The sequence below is a fragment of the Salmo salar genome, chromosome 21, assembly GCF_965601325.2.
Source record: "Salmo salar chromosome 21, fSalSal1, whole genome shotgun sequence".
NCBI classification, from domain to species: Eukaryota; Metazoa; Chordata; class Actinopteri; order Salmoniformes; family Salmonidae; genus Salmo; species Salmo salar.
Window position 1 is genome coordinate 19,765,038 of NC_138311.1, and position 14,486 is coordinate 19,779,523.

At 41.1% G+C, this 14,486-nt stretch overlaps 1 protein-coding gene across 3 annotated transcripts; it reads left to right on the forward strand.

Annotated features, from left to right (window-relative positions):
- Positions 1-7,588: 7,588 nt before the first annotated feature.
- On the forward strand, positions 7,589-13,967 carry LOC106581740 (uncharacterized). 3 transcript variants are annotated; one of them, XM_014163986.3, is made up of 8 exons: positions 7,589-7,873; positions 8,251-8,360; positions 10,384-10,504; positions 11,537-11,694; positions 11,923-12,071; positions 12,211-12,370; positions 12,453-12,595; positions 12,860-13,967. In XM_014163986.3, exons 2-8 carry the CDS (start codon positions 8,312-8,314, stop codon positions 13,751-13,753), a joined length of 1,674 nt encoding a protein of 557 aa, XP_014019461.1. In that variant the 5' UTR covers positions 7,589-7,873; positions 8,251-8,311; the 3' UTR covers positions 13,754-13,967. The 3 variants fall into 3 exon arrangements, with proteins under 3 accessions (XP_014019461.1, XP_014019462.1, XP_082823144.1); XM_014163987.3 differs by lacking the exon at positions 8,251-8,360 and having other exon boundaries at positions 7,603-7,873; XM_082967018.1 differs by lacking the exons at positions 7,589-7,873; positions 8,251-8,360 and adding an exon at positions 8,903-10,127.
- The last annotated feature ends 519 nt before the right edge of the window (positions 13,968-14,486 follow it).

The window sequence follows — 14,486 nt, forward strand, 5'->3', positions numbered from 1 at the left end:
TTACAATCTTCCTGCTACGCCACCATGTCTGTGTCAGTAACTGATTTCACCTGTATTCCTACACTTTGGACTTCAAAGTCAATCTCAGACACTCAAGAAAAACGAATATATTTATATTAATGATTCAGGAGTAACATTAAATCAGAATAATATGCCCCAACAACATTAGACAACTATACAGAAAACCCTCAAATTGCTGAAATAAGTAATTGAAATCCATGATGAGAGAATAGTCAGAATAACTAAAATAGCACTGCACTTGGCACTCTTTTGCTAAGCACTGAGATGTATTATAGGTAATGAATGTTTAGGGGAACGCTATTGACTTTGTGGTGCAGCAGAAATACAGTATCAGCGTATTCCAATTCCAGAGGTTGTGAGTTCAAATCCCAGATGGTATCATAATTAAGCTGAACAGCGATAACACATGGAATTGCACATTTGAAAATGTGATCACATGGGAAGTGTTTCAAAAACATGTTTTCACATGTGAAATGTCTAGTGCTGACATTTTGGTTATTTTTTGTTTTTTTAAACCACTAATTGATAATGTCGGTTCAATTATTTGAATTCCATTTAGTTTATTATTCTGTGAGCTAAATGCGCATATTGCTCAGTTTCTCATAAATCGGACAAAGCCCGAACTGTGCGATGGAGTAGGGAGTTGTAGTTTCCAACAGGCTAATACTCTACATAGTTTACCACAGAAAATGTGGTAATTTACTAAAATGACCATAATCCATTGCGCACCTACTTGTCTGGTCTGTGTTTCTTTTATGCCTGCTATGTATAAGAGACAGAAGAATGCACAATCGAGAGAGCGTTATCTCTACCTGAAAATACACGATCTAAGAAATTGATAGTTGGTATTCAGCAGTCATAAAAGTATCTGATGAAGGCGAGTCATACTTGTCCTGTCAATAAATCTGATTTATGTCGCAACAAAGTGCTCTTTTTTCTTCATTCTCCCAGATCGTCACCAGTTGAAGTATCCTGGGGTAAGGAATGTTTTTTTGGAGTCATAAAAGTATGCTGTACTTACATTGAAGAACTATTAAAATTGTGGTTTTGTCAGACAGCATAGACAGCTACTCTATAGAGATGAGATGATGACTAGGAATGAAATAAAGTCACCAAATAAAGCAAATGTAATATACACAACAACAAATATTTTATTAAAGTGAAGTAATATGAATAAACGATGGTTAATAAGTGATAAGCAGTAATGGGTAGTCACTACCATCATGGGACATGTATTAATTGTTTTATGCAGTGCTGTTACTTCATTCAAACCACATAATGCACTTAATGTTGAGAAATTAGTTTCACTATATTATTACTGCTGAGACATTAATACACACAGACCAAAAGGGGGGGGGGCTTTTTGGCCCATCCTGCAAATCAACTTGGCATGCCTCACTTGCAATTTCATTTAAACTCATAGGATAGCCTTCTTTTGAAGCACTTATGGCAAGAACTGTAAAAAAAAAAATACATATATATGTTATTGGCTACTTCAAGAAACAGAAACAAATAAAACGTTGGTGGTTGTATTTGATTAACATTTTATGGAAAAGGTATGGATATCAGCAAACAAAGAAAGGCACGCAACTACCGAGGACAAACATAAGTACAAGGTAGGCGTTTAATGATTACGTTTTTTTAAAGTATTGACCTTGGGCGAATCAATGTAGTGAGAGCTAGATTCCACAAAGCCTGGTCTCTGCTTCACTCTGTTGGTGAAGTTCATCAGAAACTTCCTTTACCATGGAGTGGAGTTTAGTTCCCTAGGTATAGGACGACAGGTAGCATAGCAATTAGAGCATTCGGCCAGTAACCAAAAGGTTCTCTGTGCCCTTGAACAAGGCACTTCACCCTAATTTGCTCCAAGGGTGCCGTACTACTAGGGTTGACCCTGTAAAACAACACATTTCACTGCACCTATCCGGTGTATGTGACAATAAATATTTTTGGGATAATTTGTGGATTTGACAGCTCTAACACAGTTCCACTTCCGACACCGCAAAAACAACTGCTACGTGGGTATAACAGTGTTGCTTCTGTCCCTCTCCTCGCCCCAACCTGGGCTCAAACCAAGGACCCTGTGAACACATTGACAACATTCACCCCCGAAGCATTGTTACCTATCACTCCACAAAAGCCATGGCCCTTTAGAGCAATGGGAAAGAATAACTTCAAGTTCTCAGAGCAAGTGACGACACCAATTGAACCACTACTAGCGCGCGCCGCTAACTAGCTAGCCATTTCACACCAGTTACACAGGTGTCCAATAGCGCGGGTCTGATATAATCTAGCACTAAGGGTGCATAAATACTCTGAGGATTTGAACTTGCAACCTTTTGGTCTGTGTGTATTAATGTCTCAGCAGTGCCACCAGCTGGTTATTTGTTACCAAGAACATACAGTATATGCACACACTCTCAAAAATAAGAGTATGTTTATGGTAGTGTTGTTCCCTGGTGTACAAAAAGGCCAAAGGAAAACATAAGATACCTTCAAAGGTACACAGAGGAACTCACATGGTAGGGTGAGGGTTCATGTGCGGACAATCTATTTAGGGTTCATGTGCGGGCAATCTATTATAATGGTACATTTTTCTACCCAAAATATTACATTTAAAGCTGCGTTCGTAACCATGTGAGAGGTGGGAATTTACTAGTTGTGAAGTCGTAATACCAGTTGGATGCATTCTTGTGCATCCAAATTGTTGGGAAACACTAATTGGCTTGTGGCCAACAAGCTGCGTCACCCATAAATGACAAATACAGCTATCAGATTGGTAAACAAATTATAGAGTTCAAAAACCATATTAACAGGTTGGTTTTTCTAAATAATGTTTTGTTACATTTGACTGCCGAAAATGCTGTTATCAAGGTCATTTCCTTAGTAGTAGTGATGATAATAATTTTTTACGTGTAAAGCGCTTTTCAAAAATAATCTCAAAGTGCATAAATAATAGTAGGTTTTTATTTTTATTTTACCAGGTAAGTTGACTGAGAACACGTTCTCATTTACAGCAATGACCTGGGGAATAGTTACAGGGGATGAATGAGCCAATTGTAAACTGGGGATGATTAGGTGACCGTGGTGGTATGAGAGACAGCTTGGGAATTTAGCCAGGACACCGGGATTAACACCTCTACTTTTACGATAAGTGCCATGGGATCTTTAATGACCTCAGAGAGTCAGGACACCCGTTTAACGTCCCATCCGAAAGACGGCACCCTACACAGGGCATTAAGATAGTTTTTAGACCAAAGGAAAGAGTGCCTCCTACTGGCCCTCCAACACCATTTCCAGCAGAATCTGGTCTCCCATCCAGGGACTGAGCAGCACCAACCCTGCTTAGCTTCAGAAGCAAGCCATCAATGGGATGCAGGGTGGTATGCTGCTGGCAAGGTGACATCATAGGTCAGCATGTGGGAGAAGTTGGAGCTCATGGATGATAGACGCGTTTCCCACTAGTAATTACCAGTTGGAAGGCCATTCATGTGGATTTTTCCCAGTTGAATGTGGTGAAATCCTACTTCCCATGTGGTTATGAATGCAGCATTAAGAACACTCATTGCTGGACTTTAAAGTGTAGGTGGGGCAAATGTATTCGGGAGCATCTCTTTTGCTATTGTCAGTTTTGCAATCTTTGTAAGAACTTGTGTCAATCAAGACCTGCACTGTTAAAAGGTTATTGTGCAGTTTCCAGGACCTTGATGGCAGCTGGTTCACAGGAAGTTAATGTTTAATTTTCAAATCTTACTGTCAACTAGTTACAAGTGGGTTATTGAAAATGTACTGTAACTTAATACAGCTAATTCTTCACACCCACTGACCTGATGGTCTGGTTTAAAGTATTAAAATTACTAGCTATAAATTAAATATTGTATGGTACTTTAGTGTCGCTTCTTATAGGCTGCCGCTGTTTCCATCGATCACATTACCCCATTCTTTCCTATGCAAAGACTCAATAGCGCAAAGAAGTCGGTAATTTTAACAGGTGACCACATACTATTGTGTGTATAGTGTATGACTACACAACCTGTGAGTTAACATTAACTAGCTGGCTAGCTCACTAAAGACTCGTCAATAAAAAGGTCACAACAGCCATTTTGCTAGCCTATGCTGGTTTTCTTTTGTAAGGAAGGTAATGTGCATTGTACACATAACTACAGTCGGTGGTTATCTAGCTAATTTCCATAAGCACCTAGCTAAGCATAGATCTTCGACCTAACCAAAATAGCTTGTCAGCAGCTAGCCTCTCGATTACGGAGGTCGGAAAACGATAAAATTCACGTATGCTTATTGGAGTAGTGGTTACAATCCAGTACATAGCACTGAACCATCCTTGCTTCTGATCAACAGAGAGGCCTAAGCTTAGCTAGCTAGTTAGCTACAAAAGCCAGGGATATTCAAATAATTCTAGAAAAAAAAGCTACGGTAGGTAATTGGAAAGATGCTATACCACAATACACACGATAAATACACAATATCAGTTATTTAAATGAGAAACTACAAAAACTATGTTTATTTATATATTATATAAAATAATATCTACTATTTATTCTATTTGACTTCACCTGCTAGGTTCCTTGTTACTGAGCGTTTGTGTGGAGAAACTGAGTTTTTTCCCACCCTGCAACACTGCCTTCAGTGATCACGTCAAAGCATGTGACAAGATGTGCAATTCTGCAGTGGTGTAAAGTACTTACAGTTGAAGTTGGAAGTTCACATACACTTAGGTTGGAGTCATTAAAACTCGTTTTTCAACCACTCTACAAATTTCTTGTTAACAAACTATAATTTTGGCAAGTCAGTTAGGACATCTACTTTGTGCATGACACAAGTAATTATTCCAACAATTGTTTACAGACAGATTATTTCATTTAGAATCCACTGTATCACAATTCCAGTGGGTCAGAAGATTACATACACTAAGTTGACTGTGCCTCTAAACAGCTTGGAAAATTCCAGAAAATGATGTCATGGCTTTAGAAGCTTCTGATAGGCTAATTGACATCATTTGAGTCAATTGGAGGTGTACCTGTGGATGTATTTCAAGGCCTACCTTCAAACTCAGTGCCTCTTCGCTTGACATCATGGGAAAATCAAAAGAAATCAGCCAAGACCTCAGAATTTTTTTTTGTAGACCTCTACATGTCTGGGTCAACCTTGGGAGCAATTTTCAAACGCCTGAAGGTACAAACATTCGTCTGTACAAACAATAGTACGCAAGTATAAACACCATGGGACCACGCAGACGTCATACCGCTCAGGAAGGAGACGTGTTCTGTGTCCTAGAGATGAATGTACTTTGGTGTGAAAAGTGCAAATCAATCCCAGAAAAACAGCAAAGGACCTTGTGAAGATGCTGGAGGAAGAAAAATATCTATATCCACAGTAAAACGAGTCCTATATCGACATAACCCGAAAGGCCACTCAGCAAGGAAGAAGCCACTGCTCCAAAACCGCCATAAAAAAGCCAAACTACGGTTTGCAACTGCACATGAGGACAAAGATTGTACTTTTTGGAGAAAAGTCCTCTGGTCTGATGAAACAAAAATAGAACTGTTTGGCCATAATGACCATTGTTATGTTCGGAGGGAAAAGGGGGACGCTTGCAAGCCGAAGAACACCATCCCAACCATGAAGCACGGGTGTGGCAGCATCATGTTGTGGGGGTGCTTTGCTGCAGGAGGGACTGGTGCACTTCACAAAATAGATGGCGTCATGAGGGAGGAAAATTATGTGGCTATATTGAAGCAACATCTCAAGACATCAGTCAGGAAGTTAAAGCTTGGTTGCAAATGGGTCTTCCAAATGGACAATGATCCCAAGCATACTTCCAAAGTTGTGGCAAAATGGCTTAAGGACAACAAAGTCAAGGTATTGGATTGGCCATCACAAAGCCCTGACCTCAAGCCTATAGAAAATGTGTGGACAGAACTGAAAAAGCGTGTGCGAGCAAGGAGGCCTACAAACCTGACTCAGTTACACCAGCTCTGTTGGGAGGAATGGGACAAAATTCACCCAACTTATTGTGGGAAGCTTGTGGAAGGCTCCCTGAAACGTTTGACCCAAGTTAAACAATTTAAAGGCAATGCTACCAAATACTAATTGAGTGTATGTAAACTTCTGACCCACTGGGAATGTGATGAAATACATAAAAGCTGAAATAAATAATTCTCTCTACTATTATTCTGACATTTCACATTCTTAAAATAAAGTGGTGATCCTAACTGACCTAAAACAGGGAATTTTTACTTGGATTAAAAGTCAGGAATTGTGAAACTGAGTTTGAATGTATTTGGCTAAGGTGTATGTAAAATTCTGACTTCAACTGTAAGTAAAAATACAAAAAAAGTACTAAAGTAGTTTTTTGGGGGTATCTGTACTTTACTATTTATATTTTTGGCAACTTTTACTTCATTCTACATTCCTAAAGAAAATAATGTACTTTTTACTCCTTACATTTTCCCTGAAACCCAAAAGTACTTGTTACATTTTGAATGCTTAGCAGGACAGGAAAATGGTGTAATTCACACACTTGTCAAGAAAACATCAGATGTCATCCCTACTGCCTCTGATCTGGCAGACTCACTAAACACATGCTTAATTTGTAATGATGTCTGAGTATTGGAGTGTGCCACTGACTATCCGTAAATAAATAAAAAACTTGAAAATGTGGCCATTTGCTTTGTTTAATATAAGGAATTTGAAATGATTATACTTTTACTTTTAATACTTAAGTATATTTTTGCAATTACATATACTTTTGATACTTAAGTATATTTAAAACCAAATACTTTTAGACTTTTACTCAAGTAACGTTAGTATTTTACTGGTTGACTTTTACTTTTGTCATTTTTCCATTAAACTATCTTTACTTTTACTCTAGTATGACAATTGAGTACTTTTTCCAACACTGCAGTTCTGTTTGATAGCCACATTAGCAGCTAGTTAGAATTTAATTTAGGGAGGGGTAATTACAGACAAATATATTGATAAAAGTTACCTTGTCCGAGAGACTTTCCGGGGTAAACCTACACAAAATACAGACCTTATATGAAGTGGTTTTAAAATCCCCCATTGAAAAATGAATGGTGGAAAAACGATTGGAACCATGTCCGGGTTTTACCGCTAGTTTCTTGTGTATTATGACTCATATTGTGGTACTCAATTGACTCCTTGAAGGAGAGCTCATCTCTCCTTGTCCCAGAATCGGCCAGGACGCATTGCGCTGCCCATTATCGAAACATGGGCGAAGTACACAATGGTCGTTAATACGATGCCAATGGAGTTTCTCATCAGCTCAAAAGTATATCTGGGGGCGCATCTAGGTTTAGAAATGCTGTGCTTTCGCCTCTTTCTGTGGATAAGAGTTAAGTTTCCCTACCAGAAAACACGTGATACTGTAACGTGTTGCGTATTAGCGCATAAATCCGGGGTGTACGGTCCAAACATGCACTCATAATTGACATAGCGTATAAAAAGTACCCGCAAGTTACCGGTGGCTGAAAACACAATCATCGCGGGATGAGCGAGTGACACATTTCCGGTTAAGGATGGTCCATTTAAAAATCATTCCTTCCTCCCTCGCCCCTTGCCCTGCAGGTGTATACTCGTCAGTTGTCAAGTGTCCGCTTAATTTGAGGGGACAGGGTGTGTCTTTTAAGTCTTTGGACCTTAAACCAGGAGGCTCCTGAAGCGCGGATTGCTTGACTCTTTTTTTGCGAGTGTTGGCTCCTTCAGACCGTCTATCTATATCTATGTTTTCACATGTATATTTTCGCTTCTGCTTTTACGAACAGGTGAACATCACTTTCATCCGAATGGAATTCTAGGAACGCACGGTCTTCAGGTACAATTATTTATTAATGTCAGCATTTAGTTCAGATCAAGAAACAGTGTAGCATGTATCATTTTATTATAGAAACACCGTGGCTCTTCATTAATACAGATGTTTTTTTATATCCTAAAAATAGTTTGTGTTTAATAATTTCAAGACTTGTAGAAGGGTTATAGACACCAGCTTTCTATAAACACATAAATAATAGTAGCCTAGATGTAAAGTGTTGTCCTCCTGCCTCAATATTGCAACATGCAACTTGATCTTCATGTTTGATGGGATACAAACCTCACAATAGTTATGTACAGGATCGAATCGTAGTGTCAACCTTTCCTATTGTGTGAGCAGGACAAGTTTATTTTCTGTATTCAATCTTTTTTTTTCTTCAGGTCAATAACCGACCATGAGTTAGAAGACTTAGGCTATGTGATGTTTAATAAATAAGAAGATATGAAACATTTTCTTCGGACTATTTATTTGATGTTGCAGTGTTGCTATGGTAAGTTACCAACACCAATCATTGTTAAATAACAGGTTCAACATCTCACTGTACTGTTTTTGTCACTATCATATATGTTGTTGTAGTATGCGTTATTTACGCAATAAGGCATGAGGGAGGCCAAAATACCACGGCTAAGGGCTGTTCTTACCCGCGACGCAACGCAGAGTGCCTAGATACAGCCCTTAGGCGTGGTATAGTATTCATATATCACAAACCCCTGAGGTGCCTTATTGCTATTATGAACTGGTTACCAACATAATTAGAGCAGTAAAAATAAATGTTTTGTCATACCCATGGTATATGGTCTGATATACCACGGCTTTCAGCCAATCAACATTCAGGACTCAAACCACCCAGTTTATAATAAGCATTATGATCTGGGTGGTTCAAGCCCTGAATGCTGATTGGCTGACAGCCATGGCATATCAGACCATATACCACGGGTATGACAAAACATTTTAACATTTTAATTTTTACTGCTCGTTGGTGTAATAGTTTATAATAGCAATAAGGCACCTCAGGGGTTTGTGATATATGGACAATATACCACGGCTAAGGGCTGTATCCAGGCGTTGCGTCGTGCCTAAGAGCAGCCCTTAGCCAGGGAATATTGGCCATATACCACACCCCCTCGGGCCTTATAGCTTAAATATTCGACCTTATATTTCTGGCAGCTGTTTTTGTGTTTTTGTACTGAACTGGAAAATAAAATATTTTAGTGCCACAGTGGTCTAATACCCTGACTACACCACGAGCGTTGCAAAATAAATGTAGGAATCTATGTTATTCAATTAGTGCACCCACACTGCTTGTGCGTGTCAACGAGCGTCTGCGTTGCCAAGGGATAAAATAGAAGTCATTCCTATTTCTGGCGCAGATCGCGCTGCAAGTCCTGCCTCTCCCATCTCCTCATTGGTTTATAGAAGCAGGTACCCACGTGCCATCTCCTCATTGGTTATACCCACATGGCTGATTGTGAGGCGAACTGTTGCCAGGTGTCGTGGTAATACTAAGAAAGTTTAGATGCCAATCACCATATAAGTTAAACATGAAAAAGCCTGGAAGGAGGAGTGATGACTAGAAATGATTCGGTTGACCATTTTTATGTGTGGATTAATTGTCGGAGTAGAGGACCTTGTGCATTTCAGGTAAAATAACAACCTAATGTTTATATCCCAGGACAAATTAGCTAGCAACAGCAAGCTAATGCTTTTCGACCTGTCCCCAAATTAATGTAATTGGTTCAGAGTTTGTTTTGATATTTTAACCTGCGTGTCTTGATCGCGTTTGGTGTAGGGGGACAAAATACATTTATGCACGATGGCACACGCGTGCAGCCGGTTTGGGTTCCATGTAAGGCACTGCAGTGTTTGAGGCGTCACTACAGATCCGGTTTCGATCCCGGGCTGTGTCGCAGCTGGCCGCGACCGGGAGACCCATGAGGTGGCGCACAATTGGCCCAGCGTCGCCCGGGTTAGAGGAGGGTTTGGCCGGCATGTCCTTGTCCCAGCGATTCCTGTGGTGCGCCGGGCGCATGCACACTGACACGGTCGCCAGTTGTACGGTGTTTCCTCTGACACATTGGTGCAGCTGGCTTCCGGGTTACGCGAGCAGTGTGTCAAGAAGCAGTGCGGCTTGGCAGGGTCGTGTTTCTGAGGACGCATGGCTCTCGACCTTCGATCTCCCAAGTCCGTACGGGAGTTGCGGCGTTGGGACAAGATTGTAACTACCAATTAGATATCACGAAATTGGGGAGAAAAAGAGGTAAAAAATAATCATTTAAAAAACTGGTTCAATATAGCATTCCAGTTTTACTGCCGGATACTAGCAGCAAGTTATGTATTTACTGGAGCTGCCTACCTGGCCTCGGATAAGATACTGTGATCAACATTTTCTCTCACATATATACCCACCCACAAACAGTCTGTGTCTGTGGGCAGTATAGTGGTACCATATACTGTATGTTATCTTTATGAGTTTGATGGTAATGGCCCTCACTGTATTATCTTCTTCCTTTTAGCCCTGTGCTCCCTCCCTGCTCCAGTCAATGTTTCCATAGAGTCCCTCAACTTCCACCATGTTCTACGCTGGAGCGCCGGTCCAGGCACACCTCCTGGGACCGTGTACAAGATCACCCGCAGGTTGTCACAATATTTTTAATGACCGGTTTATTCCCACACCATTCTGTTGTTGAGGTACTCCTATATGCTTTCCAGTGCTTTGCCTATATGCATTTAGCAGTGGTGGAAATCTGGAAACACTGGACAGTTACTTTGAATTAAAACTGAGTATAGTGTCACCTCTCATCATGATTTTGTTTGTGTTAATCTTGTTGGATAATTCTACTACTGCATTGTGGTTAGGTTTTTGGACTTTAGACAAATGATGTTGATCGGATTCCCATGACACACTTGATATGACTGGGTTGTGGATTGTCTCAGAGGTTAGATGTAATAACACTATAATTACAGTAGTAAATCATTGCTTTTCAGAGTGACAGTCATTGGAAAGTTCAAACTTCAGTCAGAGCATTTTGGGTTTCACTTGTGGAGAAATGTGTTGGTTTTGGACATAAGCTATAACCTTTACCTAACCAACATTAGCCTATTCAGCATAATTTGCCTGTCTTACCAAGTGTGTTGCGGCTGGAAGATTTGACTGCAGTGTGAAGTGTTTTTCTCAAGTATTGCTTTCACTTGACCGTAGATACAGCTTTGTGTCATCGTGGTCGTTGTTTCCACCCTCATAGTATCTGCTCTAGACTCTAGAGACAGTACTCTGTTATGCAGGTGTTACCACTTTAAAAAGGCTGTGAATTTCAAGTAAATTCAATATAATCAACCACTTTCTCTTCTGCTGGGGGTCTGGTGAGGATGCAACAAGTCAGACAGATGAGCTTACTGAAAGCACAGCTTTGTTTTGTTTGAACTACAGATAAATACTCATTATGGAACAGGAAAACCAACTGAGTGATATGGGTATAAAATCCTGTCTCACAACACTGTGAATGAGATATTGTTGAGATTTGAAGACCACACTAAACATTTGAATAATTTGGAATTGAACCAAACGTACTTTTGTTAATAAAGTTATTCAACTTGGCCTACTCCTTGTATTATTTGCTAATATTCGGCACCACACAAAAATTACCCTCCTTGTTTCTGTCTCAACAGAAGAAACCACAGGCCGCAATATCCACATCAAACCAACATGACAAGTCATAGGCTGGATCTAAAGTTCCCCAAAGAAGAGTATAAAATATGTGTTTGGGCCTCCCGCAACCTCTCAGAGTCGCCCGTGGTCGAGACCACCTTCACCCCCTTCACACAGAGTATGTCTGCTTTCCATTTTGACTTGCTAATAAGAATGTTAAGATATTTCTTTGCTAGAGATTTTGAACAGGTGTTTGTATGAGGGCAATTATTTACGTTATCCAAGTTGACATTAAATTACACAATCTAGGTATGTATTTGTGTGTGAACGTGTCTGATGTAATATTTTTGTAAATTGTTTACTCTGTGTGTGAAATGATGCTACCGTACCATTATATCTTACATAGCTGTTATTGGCGCTCCAATATTGTCTTTGGATGGATGTGGCAACTGCCTGGAAATCAACATCACACTGCTTGAGATAGAAACTATTAAAAAGGTCTATGGGAAATCCTTATCTTTTGACATTTACTGGAAGAGGGCAGGAGAGACAAAGGTAAAAACAACTAGGCCTATTCTTTCCTTGTCTTCATTGCCGTATCAAATTGTACTCTTTTTTTTTCTTTTTTTAATGATTTGAAATATAGAGGACTGTTTCATGTGAATTATTACTCTTCGTTCATGTTCATTTCCAGCCCCAAATGACCCAAACGACTCATTTAGCTTACATGCTGGAGAACTTGGAGGTGGGTATGGAGTACTGTGTGAGGGTGTACACCAAGATCATCACCAACCTCAACACACGGTCCTCTGGGTGGAAGTGTGCTTACACCAGCAGTCTGGAGCCCAACAGAGGTGAATATTGTCTATAGTTTCAGTCAATGTTTCATCCCAATTGCACAGAGCTCATATTTGATCATGATTCTCTCTCTCTCAGTCCCTGCTGTTGTAGCTGGGGTGTCTGTTGTCCTCATTGTGAGTGGGGTAGGTCTGATGGTTCTCACGTTTGGCCTGTTCTACACGGGGTTCTTGTGCAAGCTGAAGTCCCACCAACCCAGAGGACTGGCGAGAAATGGCTACGTCTGTAACTAACTACACCTCACAATCTCACTCTTTGTCATTGTTTCAATGTTGATCTGTGGATCAAGGATGTGAATTTGTGGAGCTTAAGAAATGCAAAGCCAATGCAAAGCCAATTTCTGTAGGAAAATACTGTAAGAGGAACTCTGTCACCCATGTAGTCTACATAAAGGGGTGTACACACACAGATTCAGGAATCTTATGGTACGTCACTGTACCTTTCTCTGTGTTTAACACAGCCTCTCTCTCCTCCCCCCCATGCAGACTGCCCTGGTGGGGGGCTACTTCCTCATCCCAGAGAGGACGATCCCTGACTTGGTCTCTATATCTTCTGAGACAGAGGAACAAGGGAAGGCCCTCAGATCAAAAACACACCATAACAGAGAGAACTCTAACCAAGCGGGGGAGGAGGAGGAGGAGGAGGATGAAGAGGAAGAGGGGGAAAACAACGACTACATGGACCGCGCTGCGGGGCTCTCATCTGACAGCAGCTCCAGCACCACACAGTCCCAGGATGCATCAGGGGCCAACGTAGCCCTCCTTAACACAGCAGGGCATTCTGGGGGATTGAGTTCTGAGGTAGCTGCTGCTGAGGAGGAAAGGGAAGCTCCTGTGGGTGTGATGGTGCTAGGATGTCAGACTCAGGGAGAGGTCAAAGGTGAACAGGCGAGGGTCATTTCCAGCTTTGACGGAGACCGACCCAGACCTCTGGGACTTGGAGGGTTGGGTGGAGAGGAGGAGAAAGAAAGAGAGGTGGAGGAGAAGGAGACCTCTGGTAATGTCAATCTGTTCTCTGTGACTCTGGGGGCAGTAAAGAGGGATGAGGAGGGCGAGTATGAAGAGGAGACAGACTTTCTATTAGAATTTTCAAAACAGGAGCAGAAGCCTCAACTTCCCATAGACTCTTTACAGAGGAACTTACGACCGGGCAGCATGAGATCTCCGAGTGAGATACAGGAGGATGCAGGGCTAGTACTGACACTGCCACAGACAGTCTGCACATGGATATACTCTGAATATTCAAATAGACATGCTGACAACAGCACAGAGACACACTCTGGCTACCTTGTAACGCACTCAGGCACTGTGCAGGCTGACAATGAGACAGCAGAAGAAGAGGAAGAAGAGGAAGACTTCTCAGGGTACATGGGACATTGATTAGTGTGTGTGTGTGTGTGTGTGTGTGTGTGTGTGTGTGTGTGTGTGTGTGTGTGTGTGTAATAGTGTTCCTTAGCCTATAACTGCACAGATATTCCACTTGGTTGGATATGCCGTCTCACATAGGCCTACATTCCTTCACCATTATTGCCTTCTGTTGAGAATGTGAATGTGTATGTAAAATAATAATTTCCATAAAATGCCATGCACTTGTTTTTGTATGTCGGTTTTATTCATTGTAATGTAAGTGCAATTTCATGAGAGAAGAATAAGAGCTCAGATCAAATCATGACGCCATCTTAACCGACTTAATTTGGCCGACTTAATTTGGCATCAATGTGCTATTGACTCTTCCCCAATGATTGTATAAGACCAAAAGTATGTGGACACCTGCTCGTCGAACATCTCATTCCAAAATCATGTGCATTAATATGGAGTTGGTCCCCCCTTTGCTGCTATAACAGCCTCCACTCTTCTGGGAAGGCTTTCCACTAGATATTCAAACATTTCTGCGAGGACTTAGTGAGGTCAGACACTGATGTTGGGCGATTAGGTCTGGCTCGCAGTCGGCGTTCCAATTCCTAACAAAGGTGTTCGATGGGGTTGAGGTCAGGGGCTCTGTGCAGGCCAGTCAAATTCATCCACACCGATCTCGACAAATGATTTCTGAATGGACCTCGTTTTGTGCACGGGGGCATTGTCATGCTGAAAAGGAAAGGGCCTTCACCAAACT

Coding starts and splice junctions, on each gene's coding strand:
- LOC106581740 (XM_014163986.3), top strand. CDS start 8,312: ATGAAACATTTTCTTCGGACTATTTATTTGATGTTGCAGTGTTGCTAT. Junction 12,072..12,210: donor AGAGGGCAGGAGAGACAAAG/GTAAAAACAACT, acceptor GTTCATTTCCAG/CCCCAAATGACCCAAACGAC. Junction 12,371..12,452: donor CAGTCTGGAGCCCAACAGAG/GTGAATATTGTC, acceptor TCTCTCTCTCAG/TCCCTGCTGTTGTAGCTGGG.